This window comes from Scyliorhinus canicula, chromosome 3 (genome assembly GCF_902713615.1).
Source record: "Scyliorhinus canicula chromosome 3, sScyCan1.1, whole genome shotgun sequence".
Lineage (NCBI taxonomy): Eukaryota > Metazoa > Chordata > Chondrichthyes > Carcharhiniformes > Scyliorhinidae > Scyliorhinus > Scyliorhinus canicula.
Window position 1 is genome coordinate 4,011,892 of NC_052148.1, and position 17,938 is coordinate 4,029,829.

Here is a 17,938-nt window from a genome sequence, read left to right on the forward strand (position 1 = left end):
CTCTTGTCCTTCTAGATGGTAGAGGTCTTGGGTTTGGAAGGTGCTGTCTAAGGAGCCTTGGTGAGTTACTGCAGTGCATCATGTCGATGGTACACACGGCTGCCACGGTTCGTCGGTAGATGGTACAAGCGGGGCTGCTTTGTCCTGGGCGGTGTTAAGTTTCTTGAGTGTTGTTGGAGCTGCGCTCATCCAGGCAAATGGGGAATATTCCATCACACTCCTGACTTGTGCCTTGCAGATGGTGAACAGGCTTTAGGGATTCAGGAGGTGAGTTACTTGCTGTAGGATTCCTTGACTCTGACCTGCCGTGGAAGCCACAGTATTAATAAAGCGAATCCAGTTCAGTTTCTGATCAATGGTAACCCCCAGGATGTTGATTGTGGGGATTCAGCGATGGTAATGCCATTGAATGTCAAGGGGTGGTGGTTAGATCCTCTCTTGTAGGAGATGGTCATTGCCTGGTACATATGTGGCGTGAATGTAACTAGCCACTTATCAGCCCCAAGCCTGGATATTGTCCAGGTCTTGCTGCATTTGGACAGGGACGGCTTCATTATCTGAGGCGTTGCGAATGATGCTGAACATTGTGCAGTCATCCCGCAAACATCCCCACTTCTGACCTTGTGATGGAAGGGAGGTCATTGATGAAGCAGCTGAAGATGGTTGGGGCCGAGGTCACTACCCTGAGGAACTCCTGCAGTGATGTCCTGGAGCTGAGATGATTGACCTCCAACCACCACAACCACCTTCCTTTGTGCCGAGTTTGACTCCAACCAGCGGAGAGTTTCCCCCTGATTCCCATTGACTCCAGTTTAGCGAGGGTTCTGAGGAAGTATAGGTGCTGTTGTGCTTTCTTGGTCGTAGCATTATTGTGGGTGAACCAGGACAGATTGTTAGAGATGTGCACCCCGAGGAATTTGAAGCTGTCAGCCACCTCCACGTCGCCCCCGTTGATGCAGACAGGGGTATGTACGATACTTTGTATCCTGAAGTCAATGACCAGCTCTTTAGTTTTGCTGGCTTTGAGGGAGAGATTGTTGTCGCTGCACCACTCCACTAGGTTCTCTATCTCCCTTCTCTATCCTGACTCGTTTTGTTCTCAGCAAACTTGAAGATGGAATTGGAGGCAAATTGTGCCACGCAGCCGCATGTGTACAGGGAGTATAGCAGGGGGTTGAGTACGCAGCCTTGCGGGGCCCCGGTGTGGAGGACTATCGTAGAAGAGGTGTTCCCAAGGAGAAAATGCTGGAAAATCTCAGCAGGTCTGGCAGCATCTGTAGGGAGAGAAACGTTTCGAGTCCAGGTGACTTTTTGTCAAAGCTAAAAGACAGAGAAAATGAGAAATATTTATACTGTGGAGTGAGAGAATAAAAGTTGAGTCACAGCCACAGAAACCAAGGGAACAGAGTGCTAATAGCCACAGAAACCAAGGGAACAGAGTGCTAATAGCCACAGAAACCAAGGGAACAGAGTGCTAATAGCCACAGAAACCAAGGGAACAGAGTGCTAATAGCCACAGAAACCAAGGGAACAGAGTGCTAATAGCCACAGAAACCAAGGGAACAGAGTGCTAATAGCCACAGAAACCAAGGGAACAGAGTGCTAATAGCCACAGAAACCAAGGGTTCTATTGGCAGTCCCCAGAGAGAACAAAAGGTGTGAAAGGCCAAACGGCAAAGAAACTAACATCAAAGAACAAAGAACAAAGAAAATTACAGCACAGGAACAGGCCCTTCGGCTCACCCAGCTTGCGCCGATCCAGATCCTTTATCTAAACCGGTCTCCTATTTTCCAAGGATCGACTTCCCTCTGTTCCCTGCCCGTTCATATATCTGTCCAGATGCATCTTAAATGATGCTATCGTGCCCGCCTCTACCACCTCCACTGGCAAATCATTCCAGGCACCCACCACCCTCTGCGTAAAACACTTTCCACGCACATTTCCCTTAAACTTTCCCCCTCTCACCTTGAAATCATCACCCTTTGTAACTGACACCCCCACTCTTGGAAAAAGCTTGTTGCTATCCACCCTGTCCATACCTCTCATAATTTTGTAGACCTCAATCAGGTCCCCCCTCAACCTCCGTCTTTCCAACAAAAACAATCCTAATCTACTCAACCTTTCTTCATAGCTAGCACCCTCCATACCAGGCAACATCCTGGTGAACCTCCTCTGCACCCTCTCCAAGGCATCCACATCCTTCTGGTAATGTGGCGACCAGAACTGCACGCAGTATTTCAAATGTGGCCTAACCAAAGTCCTATACAACTGTAACATGACCTGCTGTCTCTTGTACTCAATACCCCGTCCGATGAAGGCAAGCATGCTGTATGCCTTCTTGACCACCCTATCGACCTGTGTTGCCACCTTCAGGGTACAATGGATCTGAACTCCCAGATCTCTCTGTACATCAATTTTCCCCAGGACTCTTCCATTGACCGTATGGTCCACTCTTGAATTAGATCTTCCAAAATGCATCATCTCGCATTTGCCTGGATTGAACTCCATCTGCCATTTCTCTGCCCAACTCTCCAATCTATCTATATTCTGCTGTATTCTCTGACAGTCCTCCTCGCTATCTGCAACTCCACCAATCTTAGTATCATCTGCAAACTTGCTCATCAGACTACCTATATCTTCGTCCAAATCATTTATGTATATCACAAACAACAATAGTCCGAGCACGGATCCCTGTGGAATGCCACTAGTCACCTTTCTCCATTTTGAGACACTCCCTTCCACCACTACTCTCTGTCTCCTGTTGCCCAGCCAGTTCTTTATCCATCTAGCTAGTACACCCTGAACCCCATGCAACCTCACTTTTTCCATCAACCTGCCATGGGAAACTTTATCAAATGCCTTACTAAAGTCCATGTATATGACATCTACAGCCCTTCCCTCATTAATTAACTTTGTCACTTCCTCAAAGAATTCTATTAGGTTTGTAAGACATGACCTTCCCTGCACAAAACCATGCTGCTTATCACTGATAAGTCTATTTTCTTCCAGATGTGAATAGATTCTATCCCTCAGTATCTTCTCCAACAGTTTGCCTACCACTGACGTCAAGCTCACAGGTCTAGAATTCCCTGGATTATCCCTGCTACTCTTCTTAAACAAAGGGACAACATTAGCAATTCTCCAGTCCTCCAGGACCTCACCCGTGCTCAAGGATGCTGCAAAGATATCTGTTAAGGCCCCAACTATTTTGTCCCTCCCTTCCCTCAGCAACCTGGGATAGATCCCATCCGGACCTGGGGACTTGTCCACCTTAATGCCTTTTAGAATACCCAAAACTTCCCCTTCCTTCTGCCGACTTGAACTAGAGTATTAAAACATCCATCCCCTGCCTCAACATCCGTCATGTCCCTCTCCTTTGTGAATACCGATGCAAAGTACTCATTAAGAATCTCACCCATTTCCTCTGAGTCCACGCATAAATTTCCTCTTTTGTCTTTGTGTGGGCCAATCCTTTCTCTAGTTACCCTCTTGCTCCTTATATACGAATAAAAAGCTTTGGGTTTCTCCTTAACCCTGTTAGCCAAAGATATTTCATGACCCCTTTTAGCCCTCTTTATTGCGCGTTTGAGATTTGTCCTACTTTCCCGATTTTCCTCCAAAGCATCATCAGTTTTAAGTTGCCTCGATCCTATGTATGCTTCCTTTTTCATCTTAGCTAGTCTCACAATTCCACCCGTCATCCATGGTTCCCTAATCTTGCCATTTCTATCCCTCATTTTCACAGGGACATGTCTGTCCTGCAATCTTAATCAACCTTTCCTTAAAGGACTCCCACATTTCAAATCTGGATTTACCCTTAAACAGCTGCTCCCAATCCACATTCCCGAGCTCCTGCCGAATTTTGTTATACTCGGCCTTTCCCCAATTTAGCAGTCTTCCTTCAGGACCACCCTCGTCTTTGTCCATGAGTATTCTAAAATTTACGGAATTGTGATCGCTATTCCCAAAGTAATCACCGACTGAAACGTCATACATCTGACCGGGATCATTCCCCAATACCAGGTCCAGTATGGCCCCTTCCCGAGTTGGACTATTTACATCCTGCTCTAAAAAACTCTCCTGGATGCTCCTTACAAACTCTGTTCCATCTACGCCTCCAACACTACCTGAGTCCCATTCAATGTTGGGGAAAGTCAAAATCTCCCATCACACCCACCCTATTGTTCCTACATTTTTCTATAATCTGTCTACATATTGGTACCTCTACTTCACGCTCACTTTTGGGAGGCCTGTCGTAAAGTCCCAAAAATGTTACTGCACCCTTCCTATATCTTAGATCTACCTACATTGCCTCAGTGCTCAAATCCTCAAAAATGCCCTCCTTAATCACAGCTGTGATATCATCTCTGACGAGCAATGCAACTCCTCCACCCCTTCTACCTCCCTCTCTATCCCTCCTGAAGCATCTATACCCTGGGATATTTAGTTGCCAGTCCTGCCCTTCCCTCAACCAAGTCTCAGTAATGAAAAATGAAAAAATGAAAATTGCTTATTGTCACGAGTAGACTTCAATGAAGTTACTGTGAAAAGCCCCTAGTTGCCACATTCCGGCGCTTGTCCGGGGAGGCTGGTACGGGAATCGAACCGTGCTGCTGGCCTGCTTGGTCTGCTTTAAAAGCCAGCGGTTTAGCCTGGTGAGCTAAACCAATACCAATAACATCATATTCCCAGGTACTGATCCAAACCCTAAGTTCATCTGCCTTACCTGCTACACTTCTCGCATTAAAACAAATGCACCTCAGACCACCTGTCCCTTTGCGTTCATCATCTCTTCCCTGTCTACTCTTCCCCTTAGTCACAATGAGTTTATTATCTAGTACCTTACTGGCATTAGTTGCTGCCTCTTTACTGACCTCTAACTTCCTAATCTGGTTCCCATCCCCCTGCCACATTAGTTTAAAACCTCCCCAACAGTGTTAGCAAAAGCACCCCTGATAACGTTGGTTGTAGTCCTTCCCAGGTGTCGTCCATCCGATTTGTAATGATCCGACCACCTCCAGAACCGGTTCCAATGTCCCAGAAAATCTGAACCCCTCCCTCCTGCACCATTTCTAAAGCCACGTATTCATACTGACTATTCTTGAATTTCTACTCTGACTGTCCTGTGGCACTGGTAGCAATCCTGAGATTACTACCTTTGAGGTCCTACTTTTTAACTTATCTCCTAACTCCCTAAATTCTGATTGTAGGATTGTAGGACCTCATCCCGTTATTTACCTATATCGTTGATGCCTATATGCACCACGACAACTTGCTGTTCACCCTCCCCCTTCAGTATGTCCTGCAGCCGATCGGAGACATCCCTGACCCGAGCACCCGGGTCTCTGTATTCGGGAGTCTCGTTTTCGACCACAGAAACGCCTGTCTACTCCCCTTACAATTGAATCCCCTATGACTATAGCCCTGCCAGTCTTTTTCCCACCCTTCTGTGTAGCAGAGCCAGCCATGGTGCCATGAGCCTGGCTACTACTGCCTTCCCCTGGTGAGTCATCTCCCCCAACAGTATCCAAAACGGTATATCTGTTTTGGAGGGAGATGACCGCAGGGGACACCTGCACTGCCTTCCTGCTCTTTCTCTGCCTTTTGCTCACCTATTCCCTGTCTCTCTCACCAATCCTAATCTGCGATGTGACCAACTCGCTAAACGTGCTATCCACGACCTCCTCAGCATCGCGGATGCTCCAAAGTGAGTCCATCCGCAGCTCCAGAGCCGTCATGCGGTCTAACAGGAGCTGCAGCTGGACACACTTCTTGCACATGAAGAAGTCAGGGGCATCGGCCGCGTCCCTGAACTCCCACATAGAGCATGAGGAGCATAACACGGGTCTGGGATCTCCTGCCATTTTTACCCTTTACCTTAACTGATTTCAAATATTTTTTTTTTTTAATTTAGATTAGCCAATTATTTTTTCCAATTAAGGGGCAATTTAGCATGGCCAATCCACCTACTCTGCACATTTTTGGGTTGTGGGGGCAAAACCCACGCAGACACGGGGAGAACGTGCAAACTCCACACGGACAGTGACCCAGAGCCGGGATTGAACCTGGGACCTCAGCGCCGTGAGGCGGTTGTGCTAACCACTAGGCCACCGTGCTGCCCTAACTGATTTCAAATATAATATCAAATGATGAATAAGTGAAAGGAATAAAGATTTTACTTACCAATCACAATACTTACCAACACACGAAGAGTTAAATTTCTCCCAGCGACTGCTAATTGGAGCACTTTCCTTAACAGCCAATCAGGTCACTGCTTTGCTGTGATGTCACTCTTCAAATGTATCCCCAAAGACCCGATGGCGGCTGTTTAATCAGCAAAGCAGCTCCGCCCACCCCAACAGCTGGATTCCCACAGCTCCTCCCACTCCAACAGCTGGATTCCCACAGCTCCGCCCACTCCAACAGCTGGATTCCCGCAGCTCCACCCACCCCAACAGCTGGATTCCCGCAGCTCCTCCCACTCCAACAGCTGGATTCCCGCAGCTCCACCCACCCCAACAGCTGGATTCCCGCAGCTCCTCCCACTCCAACAGCTGGATTCCCACAGCTCCGCCCACTCCAACAGCTGGATTCCCACAGCTCCTCCCACTCCAACAGCTGGATTCCCGCAGCTCCTCCCACCCCAACAGCTGGATTCCCACAGCTCCTCCCACTCCAACAGCTGGATTCCCACAGCTCCTCCCACTCCAACAGCTGGATTCCCACAGCTCCTCCCACTCCAACAGCTGGATTCCCACAGCTCCTCCCACTCCAACAGCTGGATTCCCACAGCTCCGCCCACTCCAACAGCTGGATTCCCACAGCTCCACCCACCCCAACAGCTGGATTCCCACAGCTCCGCCCACTCCAACAGCTGGATTCCCACAGCTCCTCCCACTCCAACAGCTGGATTCCCACAGCTCCGCCCACTCCAACAGCTGGATTCCCACAGCTCCTCCCACTCCAACAGCTGGATTCCCACAGCTCCTCCCACTCCAACAGCTGGATTCCCACAGCTCCGCCCACTCCAACAGCTGGATTCCCACAGCTCCTCCCACTCCAACAGCTGGATTCCCACAGCTCCTCCCACTCCAACAGCTGGATTCCCACAGCTCCGCCCACTCCAACAGCTGGATTCCCACAGCTCCGCCCACTCCAACAGCTGGATTCCCACAGCTCCGCCCACTCCAACAGCTGGATTCCCACAGCTCCTCCCACTCCAACAGCTGAATTCCCGCAGCTCCGCCCACTCCAACAGCTGGATTCCCACAGCTCCGCCCACTCCAACAGCTGGATTCCCGCAGCTCCTCCCACTCCAACAGCTGGATTCCTGCAGCTCCGCCCACTCCAACAGCTGGATTCCCGCAGCTCCTCCCACTCCAACAGCTGGATTCCCGCAGCTCCGCCCACTCCAACAGCTGGATTCCCGCAGCTCCTCCCACTCCAACAGCTGGATTCACAGAGCTCCTCCCACTCCAACAGCTGGATTCCCGCAGCTCCGCCCACTCCAACAGCTGGATTCCCGCAGCTCCGCCCACTCCAACAGCTGGATTCCCGCAGCTCCTCCCACTCCAACAGCTGGATTCACAGAGCTCCTCCCACTCCAACAGCTGGATTCCCGCAGCTCCGCCCACTCCAACAGCTGGATTCCCACAGCTCCGCCCACTCCAACAGCTGGATTCCCGCAGCTCCACCCACCCCAACAGCTGGATTCCCACAGCTCCGCCCACTCCAACAGCTGGATTCCCACAGCTCCTCCCACTCCAACAGCTGGATTCCCACAGCTCCGCCCACTCCAACAGCTGGATTCCCACAGCTCCTCCCACTCCAACAGCTGGATTCCCACAGCTCCGCCCATTCCAACAGCTGGATTCCCGCAGCTCCGCCCACTCCAACAGCTGGATTCCCACAGCTCCGCCCACTCCAACAGCTGGATTCCTGCAGCTCCTCCCACTCCAACAGCTGGATTCCCACAGCTCCTCCCACCCCAACAGCTGGATTCCCACAGCTCCGCCCACTCCAACAGCTGGATTCCCACAGCTCCTCCCACTCCAACAGCTGGATTCCCACAGCTCCGCCCACTCCAACAGCTGGATTCCCACAGCTCCGCCCACTCCAACAGCTGGATTCACAGAGCTCCGCCCACTCCAACAGCTGGATTCCCACAGCTCCGCCCACTCCAACAGCTGGATTCCCACAGCTCCGCCCACTCCAACAGCTGGATTCCCACAGCTCCTCCCACTCCAACAGCTGGATTCCCACAGCTCCTCCCACTCCAACAGCTGGATTCCCACAGCTCCTCCCACTCCAACAGCTGGATTCCCACAGCTCCTCCCACTCCAACAGCTGGATTCCCACAGCTCCGCCCACTCCAACAGCTGGATTCCCACAGCTCCGCCCACTCCAACAGCTGGATTCCCACAGCTCCGCCCACTCCAACAGCTGGATTCCCACAGCTCCTCCCACTCTAACAGCTGGATTCCCACAGCTCCTCCCACTCCAACAGCTGGATTCCCACAGCTCCGCCCACTCCAACAGCTGGATTCCCACAGCTCCGCCCACCCCAACAGCTGGATTCCCACAGCTCCGCCCACTCCAACAGCTGGATTCCCACAGCTCCTCCCACTCCAACAGCTGGATTCCCACAGCTCCGCCCACTCCAACAGCTGGATTCCCACAGCTCCGCCCACTCCAACAGCTGGATTCACAGAGCTCCTCCCACTCCAACAGCTGGATTCCCACAGCTCCGCCCACTCCAACAGCTGGATTCCCACAGCTCCTCCCACCCCAACAGCTGGATTCACAGAGCTCCTCCCACTCCAACAGCTGGATTCCCACAGCTCCGCCCACTCCAACAGCTGGATTCCCACAGCTCCTCCCACTCCAACAGCTGGATTCCCACAGCTCCTCCCACCCCAACAGCTGGATTCCCGCAGCTCCGCCCACTCCAACAGCTGGATTCCCACAGCTCCTCCCACTCCAACAGCTGGATTCCCACAGCTCCGCCCACTCCAACAGCTGGATTCCCGCAGCTCCGCCCACTCCAACAGCTGGATTCCCACAGCTCCGCCCACTCCAACAGCTGGATTCCCACAGCTCCTCCCACTCCAACAGCTGGATTCCCACAGCTCCGCCCACTCCAACAGCTGGATTCCCACAGCTCCGCCCACTCCAACAGCTGGATTCCCACAGCTCCGCCCACTCCAACAGCTGGATTCACAGAGCTCCTCCCACTCCAACAGCTGGATTCCCACAGCTCCTCCCACTCCAACAGCTGGATTCCCACAGCTCCTCCCACTCCAACAGCTGGATTCCCGCAGCTCCGCCCACTCCAACAGCTGGATTCCCACAGCTCCGCCCACTCCAACAGCTGGATTCCCGCAGCTCCGCCCACTCCAACAGCTGGATTCCCACAGCTCCGCCCACTCCAACAGCTGGATTCCCACAGCTCCGCCCACTCCAACAGCTGGATTCCCACAGCTCCACCCACCCCAACAGCTGGATTCCCGCAGCTCCGCCCACTCCAACAGCTGGATTCCTGCAGCTCCGCCCACTCCAACAGCTGGATTCCCGCAGCTCCTCCCACTCCAACAGCTGGATTCCCACAGCTCCTCCCACTCCAACAGCTGGATTCCCACAGCTCCGCCCACTCCAACAGCTGGATTCCCACAGCTCCTCCCACTCCAACAGCTGGATTCCCGCAGCTCCGCCCACCCCAACAGCTGGATTCCCACAGCTCCTCCCACTCCAACAGCTGGATTCCCACAGCTCCTCCCACTCCAACAGCTGGATTCCCACAGCTCCTCCCACTCCAACAGCTGGATTCCCACAGCTCCGCCCACTCCAACAGCTGGATTCCCGCAGCTCCTCCCACTCCAACAGCTGGATTCCCACAGCTCCGCCCACTCCAACAGCTGGATTCCCACAGCTCCTCCCACCCCAACAGCTGGATTCACACAGCTCCGCCCACTCCAACAGCTGGATTCCCACAGCTCCTCCCACCCCAACAGCTGGATTCACAGAGCTCCTCCCACTCCAACAGCTGGATTCCCACAGCTCCGCCCACTCCAACAGCTGGATTCCCACAGCTCCTCCCACCCCAACAGCTGGATTCACAGAGCTCCTCCCACTCCAACAGCTGGATTCCCACAGCTCCGCCCACTCCAACAGCTGGATTCCCACAGCTCCTCCCACTCCAACAGCTGGATTCCCACAGCTCCTCCCACTCCAACAGCTGGATTCCCACAGCTCCGCCCACTCCAACAGCTGGATTCCCACAGCTCCGCCCACTCCAACAGCTGGATTCCCACAGCTCCTTCCACTCCAACAGCTGGATTCCCGCAGCTCCGCCCACTCCAACAGCTGGATTCCCACAGCTCCGCCCACTCCAACAGCTGGATTCCCACAGCTCCTCCCACTCCAACAGCTGGATTCCCGCAGCTCCGCCCACTCCAACAGCTGGATTCCCACAGCTCCGCCCACTCCAACAGCTGGATTCCCGCAGCTCCACCCACCCCAACAGCTGGATTCCCGCCGAAAAGACTCAAATCCGCGAAGCAGTGAATTTAAATACTCACCGCTCGACTCTGCAGCTCCGCCCACTCCAAAAGCTGAATTCCCGCCAAAAATGTGTAAACTGTGACAGATGTAGATGTGGGGGGCGGGAAGGGGAAGCAAAGTAAAGAAAGGGTAAGCAAAGGGGGATAAAATAGGGGGGATAAATATATATAAGGAATGGGAAGAAAGAAAGAAATGGTAGACAACAGTTAAAATGAAATGGGATGAAAACAAATGGGTCGCGGTGGATTGGAGCTAATCGTCTGAAGTTGGTGAATTAGCACAGGGCTAAATCGCTGGCTTTGAAAGCAGACCAAGGCAGGCCAGCAGCCCGGACAATTCCCGTACCAGCCTCCCCGAACAGGCGCCGGAAAGTGGCGACTAGGGGCTAGTCAATTCGATGTTCAGGCCGGAAGGCTGCAGCATGCCTAACCGGAAGATGGGGTGTTGTTCCCCCAGTTTGTGTTGAGCTTCACTGGAACATTGCAGCAGGCCAAGAACAGACATGTGGGCAAGGGAGCAGGATCTTGTGTTAAAATGGCAACAGGAAGGCCAGGGTCCTGAATGCGCACAGACCGAAGATGCTCAGCAAAGGATCACCCAGTCTGCGTTTGGTCTCTCCGATATAGAGGAGACCACATTGGGAGCAGCGAATGCAGTAGCCAAATTGGAAGAGATGCAAGTGAAACGCTGCTTAACCTGGAATGAGTGTTTTGGGCCTGGGATGTTAAGCATGGAAGAGGTAAAGGGGCAGGTATTACACCTTCTGCTATTGGTGACCTCAGAACGGAGTAAGGTGAGGTTGAAGATGTCTGCCAACTAGTTTGCGCAGGATCTGAGTCCACAACCAGGGACCCCATCAGGACCTATCACTTTCCGAGCGTTCACTTTTAAGATGACCGATCTGACGTTGGAATCTGTGACAATAGGTATGGGTGTGTCGGAGACAGCTAGGTCAATTGACATCGGTTTGTTGGTCGAAACAAGCATAGAATGCATTAAGTTGGGGTAGTGTCCTCGCCCCAACCATCTTCAGCTGCTTCATCAATGACCTCCCTTCCATCATCAGGTCAGAAGTGGGGATGTTTGCGGCTGACTGCACAATGTTCAGCACCATTCGCGACTCCTCAGATAATGAAGCAGTCCCTGTCCAAATGCAGCAAGACCTGGACAATATCCAGGCTTGGGGCTGACAAGGGGCAAGTTACATTCACACCACACAGTGCCAGGTAATGACCATCTCCTACAGGAGAGGATCTATCTACCACCCCTTGACATTCAATGGCATTACCATCGCTGAATCCCCAAAATCAACATCCTGGGGGTTGCCATTGATCAGAAACTGAACTGGACCCAGCCACATTAATACTGTGGCTACCAGGGCAGATCAAAGGCTAGGAATCCTACAGAGAGTAACTCACCTCCTGAACCCCCAAAGCCTGTCCACCATCTACAAGGCACAAGTCAGGAGTGTGATGGAAAACTCTCCACTTGCCTGGATGAGAGCAGCTCCAACAACACTCAAGAAGCTCCACACCATCCAGGACAAAGCAGCCGCTTGATTGCTCCCCCTTCCACAAATAGTCAAACTCTCCACCACCAACCCACAGCAGCAGCCGTGTGTACCATATACAAGATGGACTGCAGTAACTCACCAGGGCTCCTTAGACAGCACCTTCCAAGCCCACAGCCACTACCGTCTAGAAGGACAAGAGCAGCAGATTCCTGGGAACCCCACCACCTGGAGGTTCCCCTCCTAGTCACTCACCACCCTGACTGGGAATATATCGGCCGTTCCTTCACTGTCGCTGGGGCAACATCCTGGAACTCCCTCCCTAACAGCACAGTGGGGGTACCTACACCTCAGCGGTTCAAGAAGACAACTCATCATCACCTTGAAGGGCAACTCGGGACAGGCAATAAATGCTGGCCTAACCAGCGACGCCCACATCACGGAAATTATTCCTTAAAAAGTGACTCCCCAGAGGAAATTCTACAGCCTGCGGATTCTAATTGACGCACAAGCTGGAAGCTCCAATCCTAGCGGCGGATTCCAACACTTCACATCCTGAGAAGATCGCCACCCACAAAGACCACAACCTCAGCAACAACGATACCCATCTCTCATTCCCAGTTAAATCCCCGTTATTGTGATCCTTCCCTACCCCCACTGTATGCCCGCCTTGCGAGTATGTGGGTGAAGTGTGGGACAGTGTTGGGGGAATGTTTCGATTAGCAGACCATTGTTTTATTATAACCATTACACGTTTATCACTTCTCTCATTATAAACAGCTTTTTCATGTTTTACTTGCCTGTACGTCATTTGATCAGTGCAGTGTCAAACATCTCAGGAAAATATACAAATTACTGATTAATTCACTGATGTTGGGACCCTGGGATGTGTAGGACTGTATTTCACTGTACACCTGCCAGCGCATCGTACACAGTACCCAGATTGGCCTGTTCACGAGTTGGTTCTGTAACATTACACAGTACCCAGATTAGCCTGTTCACGAGTTGGTTCCGTAACATTACACAGTACCCAGATTAGCCTGTTCACGAGTTGGTTCTGTAACATTACACAGTACCCAGATTAGCCTGTTCACGAGTTGGTTCTGTAACATTACACAGTACCCAGATTAGCCTGTTCACGAGTTGGTTCTGTAACATTACACAGTACCCAGATTAGCATGTTCGCAAATTGGTTCCGTAACATTACACAGTACCCAGATTAGCCTGTTCACGAGTTGGTTCTGTAACATTACACAGTACCCAGATTGGCCTGTTCACGAGTTGGTTCTGTAACATTACACAGTACCCAGATTAGCCTGTTCACGAGTTGGTTCTGTAACATTACACAATACCCAGATTGGCCTGTTCACGAGTTGGTTCTGTAACATTACACAGTACCCAGATTGGCCTGTTCACGAGTTGGTTCTGTAACATTACACAGTACCCAGATTGGCCTGTTCACGAGTTGGTTCTGTAACATTACACAGTACCCAGATTGGCCTGTTCACGAGTTGGTTCTGTAACATTACACAGTACCCAGATTAGCCTGTTCACGAGTTGGTTCTGTAACATTACACAGTACCCAGATTGGCCTGTTCACGAGTTGGTTCTGTAACATTGCACAGTACCCAGATTGGCCTGTTCACGAGTTGGTTCTGTAACATTACACAGTACCCATATTAGCATGTTCACGAGTTGGTTCTGTAACATTACACAGTACCCAGATTGGCCTGTTCATGAGTTGGTTCTGTAACATTACACAGTACCCAGATTGGCCTGTTCACGAGTTGGTTCTGTAACATTACACAGTACCCAGATTAGCCTGTTCACGAGTTGGTTCTGTAACATTACACAGTACCCAGATTAGCCTGTTCACGAGTTGGTTCTGTAACATTACACAGTACCCAGATTAGCCTGTTCACGAGTTGGTTCTGTAACATTACACAGTACCCAGATTAGCCTGTTCACGAGTTGGTTCCTCAACATATTGGTCGAGAAAACTATCCTGTGTACACTCCAGGAATTTGTCCTCTTTGACCTTGTGGCCAATTTGATTTGTCCAATCTGTATGTAGATTCAAATGACCCATAATTTCAGATGTTCCTTGACCGTATACATCACTAGATTCCTGTTTAATGCCATTCCCAACATCACCACTGCAGTTTGGGGGTCTATATACCATACCCACTAACGTTTTTTGCCCTTTGGTGTTTTTCAGTGGTACCCATGCAGATTCCAGGTAATGCGCGGGCCTCTCGGACCCCCCCCCACCCCGCCGGGTCGGAGAATCGGCGGTGTGCGGCGTGAATGCCTCCCCCGCCAGCTGCTGAATTCTCCAGCGCTGGGGATTGGCGGGGGCGGGAATCACGACGTGCCGGTCGGCGGCCGCTGTCAGTGGCCCCTCCCCCCACCCGGTGATTTTCCGGCTCTCGATGGGCCGAGTGGCCACCTGTTTTCGGCCGGTCCCGCCAATGTAAATTAGAGTAGGTACTTACCGAAGGGACCCAGCTGCGTGGGCGTCCTCCAGGGTCTTCAGGGGAAACGGGGGGATCTGGCCCCGGGAAGTGACCCCATGGTGGCCTGGCCCGCGATCGGGGCCCACCGATCCACAGGCGGGCCTGTGCCGTGGGACCACTCTATTCTTCAGCATCGGCCGCTGTGGTCCTCCCCCATGGCCGATGGGAGATGAAACCCCCCCTGCGCATGCCATCACACGCTGGCGCTCCTGCGCATGCGCCAACCCGCAGGAAACACACGCAGACACGGGGAGAACGTGCAGACTCCCCACAGACAGTGACCCAAGCCGGGAATCGAACCTGGGAACCAGGCGATGTGAACCACTGTGCTAACCGTGCTGCAAATGATGAGGAGGTGTGGGGAAATGAAGTGGAGGATGCGGAATGATCTGGAGGATGTAAGGAAATAATGGGAAGAGTGTGGGGGGAATGAGGGTGAGGGTGGGGGGAATGAGGGGGAGGGTGTGGGGAGGGTGTGTGGGGAATGAGGGGGAGGGAGCGGGGGGAATGAATCTTCTTCAGGACCTGCAGCAATGTGTGACGGAAGACTCTGTGGCTGCTGTGTCCTGTGTGATCTGCACCCCGGCTTTGCCCCACATCAGGTTTCTTCACCTATCCTGGGCAATCACATCCTCCCTCCTTGGCTCAGGAGGAGACATGTAGAGAAGCATCAGTAAACTGAAGCCACCTTGGATCATCTTCCCAATGCCTCAATATGTGGCTCAGTTTCAAGGGCTCACCCTCTGCTCTCTCCTGAGCTGCTTCATTTAACATAAATGTTACCTTTTTAAGGATGGTGCAGTGTTTGTTGTTGTGTGACTCTGTGCCAACTGTGCTGCCCTAGTGAATAAATTCCACACCTATCCGCAGTTAATTGGCCCACTCCTTCCTGCTTTTCAGTATTAAATTGGCCAACACTGACAGAATACAAAAGGTTCACCTGACTGCCCCCAATCCTCTCCATGTGGCTCTAACAACCCTAACCTCGTACCTCTGACACAATTCCATCCTCTGTCTCTTCCAATTCTCTCATTACCTGCTGCCTCCTTTGCAATAGATTCTCAAACCCCTGGTGATTTTGTTTAACCCCGGCAGGGTAATAGTGGTGTGTTTACCAAGAGAACCCTGAGCTTCGAGAAATCTTATTGCTCCATGAGAGAGGATTAGGGCAAGCTGAGAAAAACCTGATTTTATTGTCCCCGAGAACAATAGAACAAAAGGTGAACTTTTCATTCTCAGTCAGAGCGTTAATTCTAAAATGGGAGCTTGTCCCACATCAGGAGACTGGAGTTGGTATCAAGTGAAATGATTGGTTTGGCAGTAGCAGGGTCAGACAGGATGTATAGGATGTGGACAGAGCCGTGTTGAGAGACCCGACCATTCACTCTCATTCTGCTGAATCTTAATCCCTTCTGTTTTTTCCCAGACTCCTCTTGCCAAAAGGGTTTCAGGTGTCGTACTATGATTCAAATGGGACTCTGGTCACAGAGAAGGAGACTGAACTGGTGAGAAATCTCTTGCAAACTGAAATCTGATTGAGATCCATTGACTATTCAATGCAATTATTGTACACTTATTTTGATGTTTCATTTCCTCCCCGCCACTCCCTTCTGTAGATCCCCGAGGCTTCTGTAGGCACACCGTCAGAGTAAAAGGGCGGTGAAGGGAGGAACAGGGTCGATGATGGAATTACGGGGAATTTACACCTTGGGGCTGAGGTATTAAATAAATACTTTGCATCCGTCTTTAAGAAGGATGTAGATGTCACCCAGGACAAGGTGACAGATGCTTGCTTTCGATGACTGGTTTACTTGGAAAAAATGAATTGGGCACTTTAAATTGATTTAAATGAATAATTCATTTTGCACAGTAGCCTCTTGTGTGGAATTTTCCATTGGCTGACGGCGAAATCAGAAAAGGCGATTGGACAATTGGTTTTGACGCCAAAACCGTGGTGGGTGCCGGGATCACATCAAATTGCAATTCTCTGTCGCCTCGACAGCAGCGTCCCACTCCGCTGTTCCTCTCCGCACCTACAGGGAACACAATTTGCATATCATCAGCTGTTGTCTGGGACGCCGGAATACTCCGCCTCCATAGGGGGGGATTCCCAACGGCGACGCTCACTTGCGCTTTGAACAATCGGGAAACTGGTGCCGTGGCTGAGGAGGGAGGAAGAGGAGGTAGGTCACGGAGAGGTGTGACTCTGAGTGGCCGGGCTGGACACTGGCCGGGCTGGCTCGGGGAGTGCCCCTTGCCAGGGTCGTGGGCGAGATGGGGGGGGGGGGGTGACCCCGCATGAGACCGGGGTGGTGTCCAGGCAAGGATGCTATTGCCGTGCCCTGAAAGGCAGCCAGCTTGTTTTGCACCACACTGACCACTCACCTTGGCCCTGGTTCTGTAGAATGTCCTCAGCTGTATGGGTGCCCTGTGCCCCAGCCCCCACCCTCCACCGCGCACACTCCACCCACCACCCTACCACCGCTGCATCAATGGGAATCAGGGGGAAAACTCTCCGCTGGTTGGAGTCATACCCGGCACAAAGGAAGATGGTTGTGGTGGTTGGAGGTCAATCATCTCAGCTCCAGGACATCACTGCAGGAGTTCCTCAGGGTCGTGTCCTCGGCCCCAACCATCTTCAGCTGCTTCATCAATGACCTCCCTTCCAGCACAAGGTCAGATGTGGGGATGTTTGCGGCTGACCGCACAATGTTCAGCACCATTCACGACTCCTCAGATACTAAAGCCGTCCATGTCCCAATGCAGCAAGACCTGGACAATATCCAGGCTTAGGGTTGGCAAGTGGCAAGTTACATTCATACCACACAACTGCCAGGCAATGACAGGATCTAACCACCGCCCCTTGACATTCAATGGCATTGCCATCACTGAATCCCCACAATCAACATCCTGGGGGTTACCGTTGATCAGAAACTGAACTGGACCCAGCCACATTAATACTGTGGCTACCAGGGCAGGTCAAAGGCTAGGAATCCTACAGAGAGTAACTCACCTCCTGAACCCCCAAAGCCTGTCCACCATCTACAAGGCACAAGTCAGGAGTGTGGTGGAATACTCTCCACTTGCCTGGATGAGTGCAGCTCCAACAACACTCAAGAAGCTCCACACCATCCAGGACAAAGCAGCCCCGCTTGATTGCTCCCCCATTCCCCAAATAGTTAAACTCTCCACCACCGATGCACAGTGGCAGCCGTGTGTCCCATCTATAAGATGCACTGCAGCAACTCACCAAGGTTCCACAGGCAGCACCTTCCAAACCCACAACTACCATCTAGAAGGACAAGATTCGCCACCCTGACTGGGAAATATATCTCCGTTCCTTCACTGTCA

General features: G+C 51.9%; 1 protein-coding gene across 1 annotated transcript in view; it reads left to right on the forward strand.

The window, feature by feature from the left end:
* The window catches only part of LOC119963597 (disintegrin and metalloproteinase domain-containing protein 12-like), a 604,211-nt gene that overhangs the window by 94,591 nt on the left and 491,682 nt on the right, over positions 1-17,938 (forward strand). Inside the window, exon 5 of the mRNA XM_038792928.1 lies at positions 16,014-16,092. Coding sequence (XP_038648856.1) covers positions 16,014-16,092 — 79 coding nt within the window. The remainder of the gene's footprint in view (positions 1-16,013; positions 16,093-17,938) is intronic.